This window comes from Macadamia integrifolia, chromosome 8 (assembly GCF_013358625.1).
Source record: "Macadamia integrifolia cultivar HAES 741 chromosome 8, SCU_Mint_v3, whole genome shotgun sequence".
Taxonomy (NCBI): Eukaryota; Viridiplantae; Streptophyta; class Magnoliopsida; order Proteales; family Proteaceae; genus Macadamia; species Macadamia integrifolia.
In genome coordinates this window covers 4,734,811-4,756,200 of record NC_056564.1, presented here as the reverse complement: position 1 = coordinate 4,756,200, position 21,390 = coordinate 4,734,811, and the positions used below count along the sequence as shown (strand labels likewise).

General features: G+C 37.3%; 1 protein-coding gene across 8 annotated transcripts; it reads right to left on the bottom strand.

Moving 5' to 3' along the window:
- Positions 1 to 2,807: 2,807 nt before the first annotated feature.
- On the bottom strand, positions 2,808 to 8,909 carry LOC122086619 (probable inactive receptor kinase At5g58300). Of its 8 annotated transcripts, none has more exons than XM_042655569.1 (5): positions 8,334 to 8,909; positions 7,616 to 7,717; positions 7,430 to 7,521; positions 4,893 to 6,298; positions 2,808 to 3,704 (listed from the first exon to the last, which is right to left on the bottom strand). In XM_042655569.1, exons 4-5 carry the CDS (start codon positions 6,187 to 6,189, stop codon positions 3,076 to 3,078), a joined length of 1,926 nt encoding a protein of 641 aa, XP_042511503.1. In that variant the 5' UTR covers positions 6,190 to 6,298; positions 7,430 to 7,521; positions 7,616 to 7,717; positions 8,334 to 8,909; the 3' UTR covers positions 2,808 to 3,075. The 8 variants fall into 8 exon arrangements, with proteins under 8 accessions (XP_042511503.1, XP_042511499.1, XP_042511504.1 ...); XM_042655565.1 differs by having other exon boundaries at positions 8,439 to 8,909; XM_042655570.1 differs by having other exon boundaries at positions 7,616 to 7,707; positions 8,439 to 8,909.
- Between the last annotated feature and the right edge of the window lie 12,481 nt (positions 8,910 to 21,390).

The following is a 21,390-nucleotide window of genomic DNA, read 5'->3' as shown; positions in this document are numbered from 1 at the left end:
TTGAGTGTATTCAGGTAAAAAATTCCAACCCCATCCAAGCTAGAAAAACCATTGATAATCTGCAAATAATTCTTATTTTTACATAAATACAATTTTCTTCTCGACCTTGTGATATCATGAGGGAGTAAAATAAATTCGAATATATCGTATTATTTATACACGGATTAAATTTCAACCCAATACATCCATATCATGAATTCCCATCAGATTGGGATGGGTAGCAAAAACTTAATTGTGGGGGCCATTTTAACGGGTCCCCCTTGTTATCCCATGGTAAATAATATGGATAAATGAGATTTTTTTTTTTTTTAAGGATAAATTATCCCATTTGGATACACAAATTCCATATGGGTAATGATTTAATCCTATCAGACTTGCTTCACATCAGAAGACCTCAAACAGAGATTGAATGATATTTAAGCAATGAACCATCTCAGTGAAATCTATGATATCTAATTGATTTTTTTTTTGTTTAACCCAATTAAACAAAAACATATCACCATTATGATAAAGAGTCATTGATAATTTATTAAGCATTGCACGCATTGCATCCCTAGTGGCAACATAAATTAACTTGATATTTTTACAACTTGAGTTATAGTAGTAATTAATTTTATAGGTATGCTGTCGAGGTAAGTTAGCGGATGGCACCAATGAAGGCACATGATGGGGTATCATTCAAGAAGGATATGAGATCATATCAAAAAGGGGAAGAGAGAGATAGACATAGTGAGTACTAACATATAGTATGCTGACATCATACCCAACCTTTTCCCTAAAATTAAATATCAAATAGTTCAAATGGCCTGTTTTTCTGCTTCCTATGCATTAACCATGAGCATAGCTCAACACCATCTATTCAAATCATGATTCTAGAACAATCCAAAGATAAAAAAATAACAAAAATCGATTAAAAAAAAAAAGATAAATCCATCCAATCCAAGGGAATCCAAAGCAATATTCCAAACCTTCCTGGAATTCTTGTTCCATGGTGCGGTACAAACGCTGCTCCTTTTTTTTTTTCCCTTTTTTCCTTTCATTTTTTTAATTACAGAATTATGGGATTGATTTTTGTAATTTTTTCCTTTCTTCGGGTACTGTCAAATGTGGATGCCGGTTCTTTACGTGATCCGCTTATACTGCAAAGTTATACCCATGGGCCCCAGCCCACGAATATCGTCCCCTATATTGGAAGTTGGCATATTTTAACATCTTACCGGGTGGTTGCATCTTGTGTAGTGCAGAACAGGTTACGAGTTTTTCCACCAAAAAAAAAACAGATCAGGTTACGAGTTTTCAATATTTTGAACGGGTAAGATATGGTCTTGGTGATACCCATTACCAAACCCAACCATTCTGATTCCTACTCCTATTTCTATTCCATCGTTGACTTCAAATCTATCTATCTCCATATATAAAAAGACGAAAATGAGAAGATAATTCCATCGTAGATAGGGTTATGAAAGTCCATTACATCAGGTTTTTGATTACATTACCAAAAAAAAAATCAGGTCTTGATTTGATGTTTAGGATCAGATCAGTGTTTTCTAAAATGGACATTATTCAGGCCCATCAATTGGCAATCCAGACTATCTAATTACCCAGCCCAACGTTCAGACCCATCTAGTGCTGTGTGGGTGGTTGGGTATTTTCATTTGACAATTACCCTATCCAAAAGTTCTTTGTAACATTTATTTGGATGATCAGGTTAATGGGCTTGAATGCTTGATGGGTAGTCCATCATTTAGTCTAATGGGCTTTGATGGGTAGTTCATCATCATGAAGGGTTTCTTTCAATAGCAGAATCTTCCATGGCCATGGCGCTGATCTCTTGTCATACAATCCAAGATACCTTGAGATTCCATAGCAATCTGAAGGAACTTCTAGCCTCGATGGAGAGACTCCTTGAATACCACAAATCCATTGGATTATATAGATTTGTATAGTTTCTTTAGACAAAGCAAGGGGTAAGGCTGTATACATTTACCCCTCCCAAACCCTGCAGTAGCAGAAGCTCGTGCACTAAGTTGTTATTCTTTCTTCTTTTTTAGTTTCTTTAGGCACAGCTGCAACAATAGCCATTACAGGCAGGGAAACCATCCAATCTTATCAAGACAATACCCAAAATCCAGCCTTTGTTTTTGATAGAGATCCATATAAATGACAACTAACAAAAGCAGTCCTTACCAAAAAAAAAAAAAAGTACGGGCGCTTACTTTTTATAGCAAAATTCTCAAATTTATTCAACTTTTTTTTTTCCCAAAAAAAATCATATATTTTAATGTTTTTGCCAAACCCAATTCATACCCACCAACAGCTTGTCCTGTCATGATGGAACATGTAATCTGTCTTGGTGTCCAACATGGTCATCCTTCATAGTCATAATTCATGAATAGTCTTCATATAATAATTATGATCACTCTTTGTAGGTCATCACTGAAGTTCTATATCATTTTTGTTCTTCAATTCACTGCATATAGCATATACTGTCCTATCTCTCTCACTCTATTCTCTCGTCCTATTCTATAAACAAAAGCTTTCTTGTCAATGTGGGCTCTAAAGTTTAATGTCTGAGTACATTGTACAGCCAGAAAATAAAAAAGAGGCAGGTACCCTTTACACAGGTTATGAATGATCAAGTTCATGTCCAATCTTTAAGGTGAATTTCTTTCAGAACAGCCTCAAATCTCTCTGAACATGAAACAGAATGGTAAATGAATTTAAGAGTGCAGTAATCACATTAGAGAGAGAGAGAGAGAGAGAGAGAGAGAGAGAAACCAACCCAAACACTAGGAACACAGGGAAAGTTCATTGTGGATCAAATCAATAAAATCATAATAATAAGAAACAACATTTGTTAGAATTACAATTGCTGAACCAATCATGGATAGAAAACCCTATCCTAATGAGGACATATTGTATAAAACTATAACCCCTAAGAAAAGCATGCAATGGACTAATTTTGCAGTTCAATAATGTATGAAAAAGTTTAAACGTTGTGCTCCTGAAATCGGATTAAATTTATGGAACTGATGATTAAGTAAAATGGCAACTAGACTCAGAAACCTAATGCAGTCATGGTGTTTGCACATTAGAATCCTTTGATTTATTCCCTTCTGAGGAAGGCCGGTTCTCTGAGGAGGATGGCTGGATTTCCTCTATCATTCTGACTACTTCACCCATCTTAGGTCGCATGTCTGGCAACTTCCCTACACAAGCCATGGCTATCTGCAGCATTTGGACCATCTCTTCTTCAATGTTTTGATATCTCATCAGCTCAACATCAAACACCTCAGCTGTCCATTCCTCTCTGACAACTGACTGAACCCACCTTGGTAAATCAACCACGTCATCACGCCCAGGTGATTGCAGAGGGGCTTTCCCTGTCAACATCTCAAGAAGCAGCACGCCGAAGCTGTACACATCAGATTTCTGAGTAGGTTTCCGGGTTTCAATCACCTCAGGAGCTTTGTAGCCTATACTTCGCTGTGGACTGGCAGGGATGTTCATGAGAGGGGTTAGCCCAAAATCTGAAATGCAGCCATCTTGGTCTTGGTTGAGAAGGACATTGGATGACTTTATGTTGCCATGGGTGAACTTCCCCCCACCCTCAGAATGGATGTGTGCAATGCCCCTCGCAGCTCCAAGGGCTATCTTGACCCTGGAGTCCCAGTCAACTGCTGTTCCTCCGGTGCCTCTGTTTCCTGTTACAGTATTAAAGAGGGGAACAAGGATGCAGCAATACATCATTACATCTGAAGTAGAACTAAAAACATGTTAGCTGGAACTGCGTGAATAATGATAAATATCCAGACAAGGGCATGTCACATCTTCTTTCACAGCCGAAACGAACCAAAACTCCATCATCCTATTCCTTGTTTATAGTAATATGGTTTCTACATGACCACAGGATACAGCCACAGTCTGATTCCAGTCTTCTTGTGCTCTAAACATCTAACATAAGAAGGATGGAATCTGCATTTTCCCTAGGAAGATGAGAATTTTGAGCTTCCCTACTAATTGTTACCATTGAATATAAAAGGGAGTTGGAACATGAAATTCAATAGTTCTCACCAGGACTGACAATTCAGTTTTTTCCATTACTACCATTTCAGTTGTGTTTTAGACAAGGATTAGGAATCTTAACTCCATTTAAAGCTACAAAATCAAGTAACCTTAATCTCTGTTCTAATTAGTGGGGATGAGGAAAATTAAATTTGGAAATTCTAATGACATTTAAACATGAACTCTAGTTATAGGAAAGATTTGATCATCAACCTCCATTTCCAGTGACATAACTTGGTCTTACCAGGTTTAGACAATCTAAGTTGAAAATCCTACAGAATGGCAAGTAAGCCCAGTCAACCAATAAACACCAAAGCCCGTGAACCTTCTACACTAGTTTTATATACGTTAATATATACCTTATGCATATGTAACATGAGATTCACTTAACATAGACGAATATGGAAATCTCAGGTAGCAGTCAAATTGTTCAACTGGACACTTGACAGGCAGCAGTTAGACTTTTCTTCATTATCTATTTGGTGTAAAATGTATAAAGTGTCACCTGAACTCAGAATTCAAAGAAGAAACATGCTTCTATTAACCATGTTATGCAATAGGAATATCATGCTTTACAGTTCATTTTCTGAGTAATCAAATATTCTTGTTGTATGTTTCCATGATGCCAAAATTGCAGCCAAGTTTACCATACCTATTTTTTCTGCTAACTAAAGTGCAGAAACCATCTTTTCATGCTAAAGGAAAGTAGTGTAGGGTATAATTGCATCTTGGGATATGCATGGTTAAATTCAATGGCATTCTGGGAAAGAGTATGGAAAAACTTTAAAAAAAATCTTCAAAGGATCAAATAGGGCATAGTGGCATACCATGCAATAGTGCAGCCAAGCTGCCATCTGGGATGTAATCAAAAACCAATAGTTTCTCATCCTTGGAGTAGTAATAAGCACGGAGTGGCACAACATTTGGGTGCTGGCCAACCCGTCCCACAATCTCCATCTGCTGCTCGAAATCCCTCTTCCCCACCACCACCTCCTTCAACCTCTTCACCACTACAGTTGTCCCCTCCTCTAGCACAGCTTTATAGGCTGTCCCATAGCTTCCCTTTCCTAGCACTTCAGCAGATGCCCTCAACAGATCCTCAAGGTCAAAGTTATAAGAACTGCCTTCAAAGAAGACTAACTTATTCTTCTCTGCCTCTTGCACCCCACTCCCAAATTCTTCCTTAGGCTTCTCACCCCTCCCACCACCAGTGGTCTTCCCCTTCGAGACACCGCTACCTTCGGTATCTTTTTTCTTCAGACAGCATACCAGGATTGTTAGAGCTAGAAGAAATAGAACTGCAGAACCTCCAACGGCAATGGCAATGATAGCCCCTGTGCTCAGTTTCCTTTTCGAGCCCTTGTGTGGTTGAGGAGCTGTTGGCGAGAATGGCGAAGAAGTAGTAGGTGACGGTGAGGGTGAGACTGGAGAGCACTGCTTCAGAGGTGGTCCACACAAGTGAGAGTTTCCTTCGAAAGATGAATTGGGGAACTTCTGGAGGGAAGCAGGTATGGAGCCACTGAGGTTGTTGTGGCTCAAATTCAAATGCTTGAGCCCTGGGAGGTTCAGATTGGGGATGGGTCCAGAGAGGGAGTTGTTCTGGAGGTTCAATCCAGTAAGTTGCGTCAGATTCTGTAGTGCTTGTGGAATCCTGCCACTGAAGGAGTTGAAGGACAGCTCAAGTAATTTGAGTTCCGGCGAAAGAGAAGCAGGGATGTTACCAGAGAAGTTGTTATGTTGCAGGTAGAGGTAGTGGAGGGAATGAAGGGATGCAAGATCAGAAGGAAGATTTCCACTGAGGCGGTTGGATCTAAGGCTCAGGGTTCCAAGGGCATCTAGCTTTCCAAGAGTGTTAGCTGGGATTGGGCCAGTGAGTCCTACACCAGGGAGCCGCAGGGTAACCACTCGAGTGCCATCTGGAGAGCAAGTAATGCCAACCCACGATGAGCAAATTGGGGCAGTAGCATCCCAATTGAGTTTCCTACCATGGGGGACAGTGGCAGCAAATTTAAGGAGGGCTTGTTTGTCTGAGTTCAGATCAGCAATGGCCAGAGGAAAGAGAAACAGTAGGTAGAAAAGGAAGAGAACACGAGCAAAAGAATACGGAAGCATTGGGTTGTTCATGTGGAGTTGTTTATTGTGAGATGTGCAAATGACTTTGGCTGTGCGAGAATGATCTTAGCTGATCTGCTCTTGGCTCGATTTAGCAACAAAGAACATCTGAAGATATAGGCTGACCAGCAAAAGTAACAAGACACAGTTAACAGTGACAACAATAAAATGAAAGAAAAAACATCATCTGTTCTACAAAACATGCATGATGCACAAAAGGGTAGTTATACCCACTTCAATAGAAGGGTATCTCTGTTTTTTCAACTTTGACAACAAAATTCGTAGAAATAGAAAAGCTTTGGAGTCAAATAAATTCCTCTCATATCTGAAAGGCTAATTCATTCTGACTTACCTAACAAAAGCAATAACCATATATTTGACCTTTTTGTAATATAATATAATAAGAGCTAACCCAAACTTAAAAAGTTCAAAACAGTGATTATAGAAAGTAATCAAATCCAAAAGAAAAGTCTTTGAAAAGCAAAAAGCACAAAGCTTTTTATATAAAGAAGAGAAAATGGGATAGCATTCTATGCTAAAATGTATTTCTGATCCTCTGCTATGCTCTCCTTCGTAGACGCATAGCAAGGGTATTAATGTCAATATGCTGATTTTTTAACCGGTTGGCTAACACCAAACAACTGTATATATTAATGACATGAGTCTTGCGTAAGCATAAAACCTTAAGCCATAAACATACTTTCTTCATAACAGCATTATTGGTTTTTTGTATAATTACTTGACCATGCAATAAAAAGTTTCTTCTAAAAAAAAAAAAAAAAAGAGAGATGAAAAAGTGATTCTCTTGCTAACTTACGCCTGAAGCCCACTCTGATTCTCTTTGATGTATGCCAACATAAACAATTAAGTGTGACAGTGTGACGCACACATCAGGGAAAATCTTGGAAGAAAATAGAATCGGAATGCTGGGCCTGTTCCGGATCAGAATTAGCCTAGCCTGATCTGATTCTGGTCTATCCCAAACAAACCAGAAATTACGGTTAAGGGGGTTTTTAACCGATTTCGATTTTGGCCGATTCTGTTTCCAGGACCGATCCGGATCTGATCCCTAGTTTTTCAACCCTGGTCGCATGATGACCCGAAACAGGTCATGAGCGCATACCGCATGGCTACATGCGTTACATGCACTGTTCGTTGAGTACCAAGTGCGCACGTTAGCAAACTTCAACAGTGAAAATGGAAATCTTAATTTTCTTGAGATCTGGCTCAAGTATTGCAGCAGAAGGCTCACCGAACGATTAAAGGGAAATTAATGGCTTTTGCTCTTAGAATCCATGGCATGCATAGTAAGGCCCGGCCATTAAAGCTCTAATATTTCCAAATCTGGATAAGAAATACACTCAGAGTTCAAGGATGGAGCTAAATAAAGAAGGCTTCGAATCGACACAGACCCTCAGATTCAAACTTCTAGTCTTACCAGATTATAGAAGACGATTTAGTTCTGCTCAGCTGGTTCCACGGCCATTCCTCTCGAGGACGCAACAAGAAGCTCCGGATCCGCCATTATAACTTTGAGTCACTAAAAAAAAAAAAAACTCAGAGTCGAACCAAAGAGTTAAGATTGAAAAACATTAAATCTGGAAATCCGCTTCTTTTAAGAGCAGTTACTGAAGCAATCTACATTATATAAACAATGAAGGGCACCGAGGATCTCATTCCTCAGAGAGAAACATTGCAAGAGACAACCATCTCGTGACGTGAAATCCTAAGCTAACTGGAAAATGGGGGAGAACAGCCAACCTTTCGCAAGCATTTCTGTGAACATTAATACTCAACTTCCAAGATTAGAAATCAGAATGGAATGCGAAACAGAGAGACGAATCCGAAACTTGGACAGTAGAAACAGTTCGAGATTAAGAAATGAAGTTCAAATCATACGGAGAAAAGAAAAAAAGACTCAAATCTCCATATTTTCACAAGCTCGTCTCGGAAGGAAAGGAAAAACAAACTGAAATCCAAAAACTTAAAAAAAGTATGGTTTTTCAGATAAGAGGGGTAGCAGGCAGAGAGACACTGCACAGTGAACACTCCATCGCACTCGGAATCGACAAGCTATACTCCGTTAAAAAAAAGAATTTCATATAGGAAAATCCAAAATTTCCCTCGGTAAATTAAGAAAATAAGCAATTGGAAACCTGGGATCTACTATTAGAACGCCGGGGCCCCGCACTTGAGTCTTGAAACTAATCGAAGCTAGACGATAAACCATGAAAATTCTCTCAGAAAAAGTTATGTTTCACCTTAATGACCTTTGCTCCGGAGCTTCAGACCAGGCTTCAGAGCTTCAACACTTTTACAGAGTTACAGACGAACAGAGTATATAACTGAAATCATGAGATATTCCCTCTCGAACAGTCGACCTCCAACGGCATTACTTCAAGAACACGCTCTCTGGAGTTCCGTTGGTTGAGCTAAAACCGAATAAGCTTTATTTGTAGACCTCGAGATTTCCACTTTGAATCTACAGGCATTTCTCGCGATGTCGGCAGCTCAGATTCGGAATCCGCCATTAAAGCCGTAAAGAGAGAAACAGAGAAACCTACAGTTACTACTTCCCACTGAGATCGAAGATGGTTTTCCGAATAAATTCTGTCGAAGCTTTAAAGGTTGAAGATAGACACCCAAGTACCCAACAAAAAATTAATAAATAAATAGATTAGAGAATGGAAAGGGAAATGGGACCGACTCACGGAATATGTGATGATCATAAAAAAAAATCTCTCTCTCTCTCTCTATTTTTTTCTTAAACCTGAGCATCTGCATATGTTTAGCTTATATTCTGCTCTTACAAAATGACCTTTGCTTCCTACATAATTACTAAAATGTCCCCCTATCTCTGTCTCTCTCATCTTGATGAGAAAGTAACAAACCGTATAGGCAATTTGAATGCTTCTCAGAGAGCCAGTTCAACGGTAAACGTGAAACCTAGTATGAGCTGATATATTCAAAGAAGGATATAAATGTGATTCACTATAAACTCACAGGCATTTCAAGATACAAATAGACCTAAGAATCATCTATGTTAGACCGGAGCTTCCACGGTATATTTGCTTCTTTGGTTGCGTGTATTAAGGGGTGTCAAAAGTTGGCCCGCATCAGTAGGTCCGGCCGACCCGAATCAATTGCTTAAAGTCTGAGATTGATGCAATTGATTATAAAATATGTTGAGTTTAAGCATCCATGGATTAATAATCAGAAATTCCCAATGCAATGTAGAGGCCTGACAATCGTTTGATTGGTACGAGTTGAATTCTGTGACCAACCGATTATCGATTGCTTTTAGTCGTACTTAGCCAATTTATAGCATGATTAGTCCACGTACCTTGAGCCCAATTATGGATCAGTAACTGATTGATTGAATAGAAATGTATGTCTGCCCTCGGCTATGAGGTCCGATTATCAAAGTGGGCGGAAATATTGTGAGACCTAAAATGACTTGGCCCAACTTTGTTTTTTTTTTTTTTTTCTTTTTGAGCTAAGAGGCCCAACCAATTTGACACACCTTTGTGTTATATCGTTGGCTTCAATCATGGTTCAAGTAAGCGGAATTGGCAATGGGATCAATGTTGAACAATCCCAAAGCCATAAGTCTAAACCTAATATGAATCAACCCATTTAGATCGATAGTTATCAGGATTGGGCTCAGTTGATTTTGATTTGAGTATGCCAATTCGACCAATCAAATTGCTGCTTTTAAAAACCCTACTTTCAATATTGACTAAGGTGTCGAACCAAAAGAAAGCATCTAAGCATCTAGGTATAATTCAAAGGAAACTGAATTTGATCAAAGTTATTTAAAAGGGCCAAGATAAAAACAAAAAATTGCAAATTTTTTCTTGGATAGAGAAAATATGGATCAAGTTAAGTCTCCTTTAATTCTTCATAAAATTTTGACATGTGAAAATTTTAACCATTAGATAGTTTGTGAAAAATAACATAATTACATCCATCTCTTGTATATTCATGCATACATGTGGTACTTTGACTATTATCATGTACTCTTCCATGGTCCTACATTTCAAAGCTCTGATTTGTCACTTAATAAACTCTATTTGAGATGAAATATAACATGTGAGTAGGAGACTTAGGGTTTTGCTTATTGCATGAGATTTTAACCCTAAACGACATGCCAATATGGTAGATCTCTCCCTCTCTCTCCCCCTCTCTCCCCCTCTACCTTCATTCCATCCCTAATTGGTGTGTGTCAGTGATTGAATTTAGCCAAAATTTTACACATGGTTAATCCATACTATTCCTTACATATCCAAATCATCAAATCACTCTACAAGATAAAAAGTAACCCTTCCACATTCAGATAACTCTTTATCCATGCTCATCTAAAGATACTTTTACGTTCTAGAGTATAGAAATAAAAAATATATATATATCCGAACTTTCGTTTGCCATGTGTCAGGTTTTCAAAAGTCAAGATCAGATTAATCAATCTTGATCATAATTTAAAAAAACGGACTAGATCAATTGAAATCGCCCAGATTGAATCGGTATCAATTGAGACCGTTCTAATATGATCCAAGGGTTAAAAGGTAATATTTTAGAAAATAAGGGCAAATTCGTCCGATTAAATCCCGAATTTTAAAACCTGTCTTGATTCCGAGTTTCCGACCGATGTATATCGTTCAGTTCTTGCATGGAAAAAACCGTTAAAACACCAAGTCTTAGGCGATCCAGGCTCGGGACCGATCCGAATCTCAATTCCGTGTTTTTAAACTCTGCCATGTGTCCTCGCCACATTAGACGGAACTTTGCTTTGGTGAATCACCTTTCACGTGCGTCACCGGTGGTGGCAGTTGGCTTTTGTCCTTCTTAACGTTACGTATGGACCATGGCGTATCTTTAATTACACCAGTACGCCGTCGCCGAATAGTTTGGTTGATTTACCTTCTTATTTTTCATAATAAAGGTTGGGTTGATAAACTTGGCTATCACTTTTTCCTTGTCCTCACCGACAAACATTGATTTGACACGAGGCAAATTTTCCTGTATCAATGGAAAAAGGATTATATTTTCCTTTCACCCTATGGTTGGCGATGTAATATTATGATTGGACTATGAATTCGTCCTTAATTAGTGATAGAGTTTTAAAAATTGTGATTGAATTGACTAGATTAATATATTTCAGTCGAGGTGATTCATAATGTATTTCTAGGATTAGGGTAGAATCATGTCGATTCTTAATCAATTTTGGATCTCATTTTTGATAAATTCAGAGATATAGATTGAACTACATTTCTAGGGTTACCGTATAATCTGGCCAATTCATGATCAATCTGAATTCTGAATACCTGACTCACCCTCTTATTGTATGACATCAAATAAATATTTATTTAGTTCAATCAAAGAGCTAGATCTAATGAGGGAAGGGGGGAGATTGAGTCCCAAATTAAATATTACGAAAGGAATGTGAGATATATTTTGTTTCTTGTCTTATCTTTTGACATCATTAGAAAACAAACCGAGTGATGTATGTGATGTGAATACTAATTTGGTGGAGAAGGATTATTCTATCAACATGTCCATATTATGTAGGATCTGAGGAAATATCTACAAGATTTAAGGATAAAAAGAAGTAAAATAAATAGGTGTGGATTGGTGGTTGTCATTGCAACAACTACTATAAAACCTTTATGTATTTACCAAACTAAATGGTAACGTGAGGCTTTCAAATGAGTGGATCAAGTAGGATTGTTTAACCAAGAAGTAGCAAATTGCTTAACATACCCTTTGAAAGGTAACGAAGGTATGTTTGGCTGTACATGTTGTTCCTTAGCCAATTAAATCCTCTTTGGTTGGAATGAGGATTAAGGTGGCAAAGTTGGACATGTGGAATTTTGAAATAAGATTTGAAAACTTAGTATTTGATACATGTTCATATCCGTTTAGGAGAATCAATATTTGAAGAAACAGTTTCTAGAAACTCTATTAGAATCTATATGGGAGCTAATCAAATGTGGATACTATATAATTTTGGACTGAATATTTTCCGATATGTTTAAGTATTCGATAGTTGTTATCACTATCTGAATTTTAACCTGAATTCGATTATGAAATATGATTAAATAATAGTTTAAAATATTTGAAAACAAGAGAATGTTTGGTTGAACTTTATTTTTGTTAGGTCAAAGGGGGTGGAGATAGAAGAAGTAAACAAGAGAATGTTTGGTTGAACTTGATTTTTAGGGTGAGAGAGAGAACCATATAATGTTTGGTTGAACATTATCTTCTTGCATGGTTAGAATGTCACAATATCTTACCACACAAGAAGTATGGTTATGAGATCAGAGTTGATTTTTTATTACAAGGTAACACTCCCCACTTACCCCCACCGCTTTAAAAAGAAAGAAAGAAGAAGAAAAAAAAAAAGGTGGTGTATGCATGTATACGTCTATGGCGGATCAGGTATATTGAACTTGGATTGGTCGATTCAGGGGCCCTTCAGTTTCAGTTCACTTTTCCTTTTGTTAATCTTTTTTGTGGGATTGAGTTTTTCTTCTACAACGGTTAAGGGAGAATAGTGACTTTCGAATGGTTGGGAGATTATACCTTAGATATTATGTGAGCATTACTGATTTCGTCCGATAGAGGAAATGTTTAATAACCTAACTAAGATAGTGGTTCACCAGTGTAGAAAACTTTATGTATTTTTTTTTAACTTATTTCTATAAGCAAAGGGACTAGGCTTGAACACGCCCATTAAATTGGGCAACCTAAATGTAGTGAGACTTCCCCTTAAGTGAAAACTTATATTATTTATTATTAAGGAATTGAAGAATTCATTCACCCGGAAAAAAAATGGAGAATTTATTTTTTCATGTTTGAATTGTTATGTTTCTATGTTTTAGCAATTTAAGTTTAGGGCAGGGATTGCCATGCCAACAGTACGGGATGGATTTCTCTATTCTAAATCAATGAGGGTATGCGAGGATAGCCTAGTGGTGGTAGCTTCGGCTTGTGGAGTCGGCATCTAGGGGAGGAGGTCATGCGATCGAATCCTGTAGTACGCATTGTGTGAGTGTGTGTGTATGTGTGTGTATTTTCTTATTTATTCTGTACCCATCAGTGGGTTGTCCACATGGTTAGGGCAAATTGGGAATTATGTGGATTAGGCACACGGTCTCAGGTTCGATTCTCTATCTGTGCATCTACGATTTATGTGAAGATCTTGTTCGATTCCCTATCTATGCATCTGCGATTTATGTGAAAATCTTAATCAAGGTGTGCGTAAGATAACCCAAACACCTTGGTGGAGATATCTCACGATTCTTCAATAAGGATCACATGTTAGAAAAGAAAAAGAATGCGTCAGGTAAGAGAGAGAGAGAGAATCACCACCTATGTGGAAATCAATATGAATTTCTCTCTTAGTTTTTTATTTTTTAGGGGGTTTGGGGAGGCCACTTCATGATTTACAAGAATCAAATGTCACCAATTTTATATGAAGATCTAAGTTACCATCGTTAGTGAGGATTAGGTTATATGATTATATCCCCATTTGGGGCACCAAAGAGCCATTTTAATTTAACTAAGGAAAAAGGCTTATATAAGTTATGGGAATTAGAGCGTAGATTAGCAAACGTAAGTCATACGATGTGTTTGTCTTCACTTCATCCGACATAAATCAGGTCTTCCTAGACGGGGTGGTGGCTAATGTGGTTTACGTTTCTCATTTTGCTGGGCTGGTTCACATGGTCCACCCCCTCCCTCACTCCCCCACCCCTCCCCCCCCACCTCTCAAATTGATGTCTTCATTCTATTAGCCCCTTTGGAAGAATCTGGAAAATTCTCCTATTTATTATGAGAAAAAAAAAATCTCATAGTCCTTAACCTACGTCCTTTCATGATTCTTGTTCAATTCTGGTATGACCCGATTCATGTGATTGTGAGGTCAGTATGGACTTGCGGGATTAGTTTGGGCAAAGGCCTGGATGCCTGTGGTTAGTAAAAAAAAAAAATGTTGATGGTATGTGTTTTACTCAATTTCTATAAATAGCCTTCTATGCGCTCTTAAATATAATAAGAGGGATGTGTGGTATCACTTAATTATACATGAAGCATATGGGCTGCTATTGATGTGCCTTAAAAGATTTCTCCTACATTGACCAAGGTCTTAGGTATTGGTATCAGCACCAACATCAATCTTAGTTGATTCAAATTCAAATTGGCCATCTCAAGTTAGATTCGATAGTTTGTCCCTCAAAATACTGATACTTTGGATTTTTAATTCAACCATTTTAATTACCTTTCCTTGTATTGATACTAGGGGTGTCAACCGGTTGGGCTGGTTTGGTTTCGGTCGGGTTTAATCGGGTTTGAAGACTTTCAAAGGCTACACCATGTCCACCCATTTAACTAATCGGACTTAGTTATTGAGGGCATTGTACATTTTATATTCAGTCGGTCGGCTTCGGGCTATAATCGGGTTACCTTAATGGGACTTTAGTCGGGCCTTAACCGGGCTACGGACATGTTTAATGTTAAACGGGTTTTAACCAGTTTTTAAACGGGCCCTCTTTAAAATGTGCTCTTATATTCCGGCCCACTCATGCAAGCTCCAAAAAATAAAAATAAATCAATAAATGATATCAAATATAACCATTATTTAAAATGTGAACATGTCTTTACTTTTTAGTTTTTATTTTTTAATTTGGGGGGTAAAATATGTATTCTACAATCATTAAAGGGTCGGGTCAAGTCGGTGCACAATAGGCCGATCTCGGTCTGGCGTTATTCGATCGGTCTCGATCGGGCACCCGACGATCCAAGTAGCAAAACCGAGACTGACCATTTATAAACGGGTCGGGCTCAAGCCCAACACGTTTAATAAACGGTATGAGCCGGGCTGGGCCAGTCTATAAACGATAGGTCCCGATCGATTTAGTCGGGTCGAGCCACGAATTGACACCCCTAATTGATACCATCGATATCATAGCCATGTAATTGCCTTACATTCTATTGATACCATCGATATGGATTTGATATCATATTGTTATCAAATGCCAATGATACCGATATTTTAGGCTAATAAAATTTCAATTCCTTGAACCGTGATATCTGCACCATGGGGAACCCTCAATCCTCCTCCTCCCCATATGCGTCATCAAGACATACTAGATTGAATATAGTTTTTTTTTTTCTTGAGCAATAGATTGTCGTTTGGTCACGTGGCAACATAAAGGTCATTCCTTCTTTTTTTTTTTTTTTTTAAGGGGAAGAAAATCCTGCCAAGTGAAGAGGTAACTAGCCAGAAACAATGGATGAAATGACTATCCCGCTCCATGAAAGCCAAAATTTCTCCTATTAGATGCTTGGTCATGTGCTGTGATTTGCCTCACTGGCACAATTGTCATGCTATCGAACACTGGCACAATTGCCATGCTATCGAACAGAGAACTCTTTCGTTTTTATAAATTTTAAATGAGAATAATAGGTGGAATACCGCATTAGTAGCCAATATGGAGTGGCGAACGGTCTAGATTTAATTTGGGTAGAATACACACTAATGAAATTCTTTGTGAACGTGGTTCCATAGTTTGACTTTGACTTGATTTGTGGAAGGGAGAAAACCAGCGAGTGGGGCCCATCCATCGACACATCGTAGTCCTCTGTTCTGTCTAAAGGTTGTTGACGGAGGAGTGATGATCAATGGGAGGACCCATCCCATCCACCAGCGGCGTTTTAAAACTTTAAAATTTAAATTTGGGGTTTATTCCGATTCTCTTCGTCTTGGAAGCTCCAGTCCAATCACTAATCTTTGTACGACGATGTACGTCGCACCACGTGCCGATAATCTGATGCGATGAAAAGCTAATTGAACCTACTCGTGCGGTGGTTGAATGATGATGTGGCTGAACAACGAACACATAGTCCCACCATGGAAGGTCAAAAAGGCCAATGACCCTTGCCTCACTTATCATATCATCCTCCGCGGGGGTGACAAACAACAGTATTTAACGCAATTCATGTGAAGTTTGATGCATGAAAATAAAGGCACAATTCCCAATTGATCATAATTATCTGGGTAATTTACGGATGGGTACAAAATAAATAAGAAAATTCATACATACACAATCATACAATGAGTATGATAGGGTTCAATTCCACGATCTCCTCCCTTGGGTGCCGACACCACAAGTCGAAGCTACTACCACTAGGCTATTCTAGTGTTCGTGATTCCTTCACCATAACAAATAAAAAAAATATATTTAAACTTCCCCATAGTTAGAAATGGAATTCAACTATATTTTAGCTAGATTGAGAAGGAGATGGACAACTCATACTAGGTAGAACAGGATGCAAAGACCTTTGGGCTACAAGAGTGAAGGTAAGAAGGGTGACCGTTGCTTTTTTTTTAGATCCGCTATATCTGTCTGCAATATTGTTGATGGTGTGAAAAAGGATCTACACACCACATCAATGGGCTGAGCCGAAGAGAAGTGAAGAAAAACAATATAATTCTATGGACATAGGAGAAATTATGGGCAATCATCCACAATTATGACTTTATCCCCAACTACTAAAATGATTATAGACTTCAAATTTTGTTTCAAAGTATAAATGGCGCCTTACTCAAAGTCACATGGTAGGGTCCTTAAAACTTAGATTGATTGGTTTTTTGTGTTTAATGAGATCAGCGAGAATAGGTATGGCCTTGGCCCGGACCCCGTCTCCCCTCGCAAAGGGCCAAAAAAATGTTTCGTTTTGCGCCTGTCTGATAACCTTCTTTTTGTTTGTTTTTCTAAAATTAAAACTGAAAATGACATAGGACTAATCCATATCGTATCAACAGTGACAAATACAGGCGCCAATACCAAAAACTTAAACCTAGCTAACAAAAGGACAAGCATGGTTTACTAACCATTTCTAGTCATGGGAATTAGATTTTCTATCATAATTTTAGAACAAGACTGACCATTTCAGCTTTCAGTGAAAGTTGAATGATTCTCATTCAACCCTGATATGGCCCGATCCATGCTATTGTGAGATCAGTATGGGTCCGCGAGATTAGTCAGGCCAATGGCCTGGATACCTGTCGTTAGCCAGAAAGAGACTGAATTGATGGTCAAACCCAAAAACAAGAACCTTCACGTTTTTTGGGTGGTCCACAATCAAGACGACCCTGGTGAAAAGCAGTTAAAAATCAGGCTGTTGTTTGAAATTTGTCTCTTTTTTTTTTTTTTGTGAATTATCCCATTTAATATACCAATTTATTTTACTTCAGGGAAAAAAGATCTATGTCGATTTGGCATAGACAATGTCTAGAGTCCAGACTAAGTGGGCGTGAAAAGATAGTTGTGTCTTCCCTTTGCAGTGCATTGAAGATACTCCTAAGGGCCTCTTCATTGATCCCATAAGTTGATGTAACTTGCACCAAACTGATAGGTTATTCTACCATTATTTCATTTTTTTGAAGCTTAACGTATGCTTATTATTTTCTCCTTTCATGAAAACCGTGGTTCCTCCAATGACGATCAGTCAAAATCAAAACTATGATTCATTTAGGCTAATTTTGGTTTGGTTGTCAGCAAATAAATAGAAAAAAAAAATAATTAGATAAATAAATACATAAATCAATCATTTATTAGAGCGAAAATCCTAAATAAAGGTAAAAATATCGTTATGTAGTCACGAATCTCTACATCTAAACACAAGGTTACAAAAATACCACTTTATCTCATGATTTTTTTTTTTTATACCCCAAATATTATCTGAGACCCTAGATAGTCTCTATAATTTTATTAAAAAAGAAACTAATAATAAAAAAAAAGGGATATAACTCACCTTATCTCATGATTGGATGCCTAAACACTTCCTCTAATTATTCCAGACACTGGCGTAGTGACCATATGGCCAAATAAGGATCCCTTACCCATAAATAAACAAATAATACATTTTCACCGTGAATGATTAATGAAAAACACAATCTAAATCATGGTTTCAAATATCAATATCGAGAGCAAATACCGTATCAAGATAACAGTCATGAAAGAAAAAACAATTATTTTCTAGAAGGCGGTATCCTCGATTTCAAATGTTCCTTTTACCCAATTTTTTTTTTTTTTGGGTAGAATGCACCTTAAACGAAGGGCCTTGGGCCTCCGAGTGGTTGGTAATGGTCTTATAAGACAAAGGACCTCCTCAAACGGTGTGGCAGTGGCACTAACTCACCAGTTATAGTCATTTCTTACGACCATGCAAGATTCCGATGGGAACTATGCTTCAATCATACGTCATCTTTTATAATAATTAACTAATTCGAATTATAATATTGCTACAAGTCAAAGGTAGGACCCCGAGTTCAAGACGGCAAGTCAAATGTTGCCGCGACTTATCATCTAAGGTTAAACTAAAATTCCACACAGTTTTTTTTTTTTTTACAAAGCTCAGATTTTTGCTTCCTCAGTCCCTCGTTCCTCACTCCTCACACATCAAACGGTTAATACAACAACAGAAAATATAACCTTATCTCAAGTGAATGGGGTCGATTATACGAATCCAATGCTGTAAAATAGTAGAAATTGATGAAGCTAAATTATATGATTAATATAACGGCAACAAAAAACATAATCTTATCCCAAGTGAATAGGGTAGATTATACGAATCCAATGGTGTAAAATAGTAGAAAGTAATGAAGCTAAATTATTCATAGAAGATAGATTAAAAGGAGAAAAATATGGGGATAAGTTTAAATGGTAACGTAGAATATAGATACATATCATGGACACATCCCTTAAAGGGCGTCAGTAACACAGGTCATTGTCCTCCACAAAACTCTATCCGAAGTTATATTAGAATCGAGTCTTACAAGTTGCATATCTTTTCGTACTACCTTGTTAATAGTCATCTTAGGTCTACCTTTACTTTTTCTAGCGCCTTCTCAATAAATATGGTCATTCTTTCGTACTGGAGCCTCCATTGATTTCCGTTGGATATGACCATGCCACCTCAATCGACTCTCGCAGAGTTTGTCCTAAATCGGTGCAAGGTACTAAAACTTTTTTTTACTCGATCAGTCATGGATCCATGTAGCCTACTCTATTAAGTTGAAAAAAATGCAATCAAATAAGTAGCTGTCGAGATCGATTTGATACTAATATAAGGGCATAAGGGCGATTTAATCCAATTCCATTTTTGAGACCGATCAATATCTATTTTGTAGTTCATGGAAGTTTGTCTTGAGTTTAAGCATTATGCATGATTCATCACAAGAGCTCATAATTTTGCAGTCCTTTTTATACATGCGAGGGAGAAAGAATCTTGAGTTCTTGACCTTACGTATCACATGTAAGTAGGGCCATTTGGGAGTTGGTTGGGTTGTTACGTGTTAGGTACCAATTTACAGGCTATTCAATGAATTGGTCCAATTGTTTAAGGGTCTCAACTTAATCATTCCTTTGCATTTTTTTTTTTTTTCTTTTCTTTTGGTTGAGGAACGGGTGGTCCTACCAACTCACCAAGAGAATCTCGAAGTGGATGTTTCATTTTTGCCGTTGAGTGTATAAGAAATAGTGTGGATTGATCATATATTATATTTTAAAACTTAATTTAATTAATTATCTTTTTATATATTGGCAATGCAGCTTTTTATGTCCATGCATTTAGTATTACTTTGACCACTATTATGCAATTTTTTATAGTCATAGATTTTGAAAAGCGTTAGTGTTTGAAATTCATTCTTGGAATAGAGAATAGGTTTAGAATATATTTTTTGAAACCCAATTCTTTTCTATTTTCTTATTTTATAATATGTTCTAAATCCAGAATCTACTCCAAGATTGCATATCAAATATATTTTTTATTTTGATACTTAGAAAATTTTGTGTGAAACATTTTTAAGAGTAAAGAATCTTAGGTTAAAAAAATATATATATATATATATACTTATCCACTAAATTTTGGACCACCTAAACAAAATTGCATGCCTGATATTAAGGATCTGCTTGAGGATTCCTTCCCAATGGGGTCCGTTTAGAGAACTTTTTTATTTATTGAATATTTATGTTAGTAGCATGGATTGAGGAATTGGTAAAAATCAAGGTATTGACAGAGGCCGATAGAGATTCCTAATCAATCCTACATCGGCATATCAATATGAATCAAGGGTATAATAATAATAATTTTTTTTTTAAAGAAAAATAGAAGTAAATCCATCCGATCAAAACCTATATGAGTAATCCAAATCAATATCAATACCAATTACTATTTTTTTTATTTTTCTGATAAATGATACCGATTACTAAATCCATGGTTAGTATTGGTTACTTAAAACACCGAACTTTACTTATTTCACAGCCCCTCTGTGTCTCTCTCTATTTGGGATTTTGTTTTGACAGTTGAACCAATAATATATCCATGACCTACAAAAATGGGATGATTTAGAAGTCAAGGCATGAGAATTTATGATAATTAATAGTCAAAGAAAAGGTACTTTTGACTACAAAAGTGAGTTGGATCAATACACATTTGAAATTTATTTTCAAATTAGAATTTTTGGTTTGGCTGTGAAATGATTTTATTAGAGGGGACAAAGATGGATGAGTAGTTAGCAATCGACAAAGATGACATCCCTACTACTCAATCATTTCCAACAAACTCCTTGTCCCTCTCTCTTATTCATCATCATCCTAAGTTCCCAACAGAAACCATCTCTCTTTCTCTCCCTTTCCCATATGTTAGGTGGACAGTTGACAACTTATTATGGTATGTTAGTATAAATCGGTGATTTATTTGTAGTGGTGCGTCAGGTTAATAACAGGCAATTCTTGTAGTTAGTTAAAATCTGTTAATTTTTTTACATAGATCCTCTTGCTCGGTTTGGCTGTGAAATACTTTTATTAAGTTGGGATAAAATTTTGAATGTTATATGGTGAAAGATAAAAATAATGTGTAGAAACGCAACCCTAAAACGATGTAGAAGATAATGGAAAAACAAAACAAACAATGCACACGGATTTTACGAGGTTCGGCAAGGTTGCCTACGTCCCCGGTGAGATGAGATCCAACTTCACTATCAATGGAGAATAGGGTTACAACGCTCGTCCTCACACCTCTCAGTATTGCTTGCATTACAGAGAAAGAAACCTTCGCTACAAATATATAGCGAAAAAAAAAAACCTAATCCGGATTAAACTACAATTGCAGGGGGGCCTCCTGCCCCCTTGCAACCCCCACGACTCG

Excerpts from the sequence above, each read along its gene's own strand:
- LOC122086619 (XM_042655569.1), bottom strand. The coding sequence starts at position 6,189 with ATGAACAACCCAATGCTTCCGTATTCTTTTGCTCGTGTTCTCTTCCTT. Across the intron at positions 3,705-4,892 it reads CTTGGCTGCACTATTGCATG|GAAACAGAGGCACCGGAGGA; the intron begins GTATGCCACTAT and ends ATACTGTAACAG.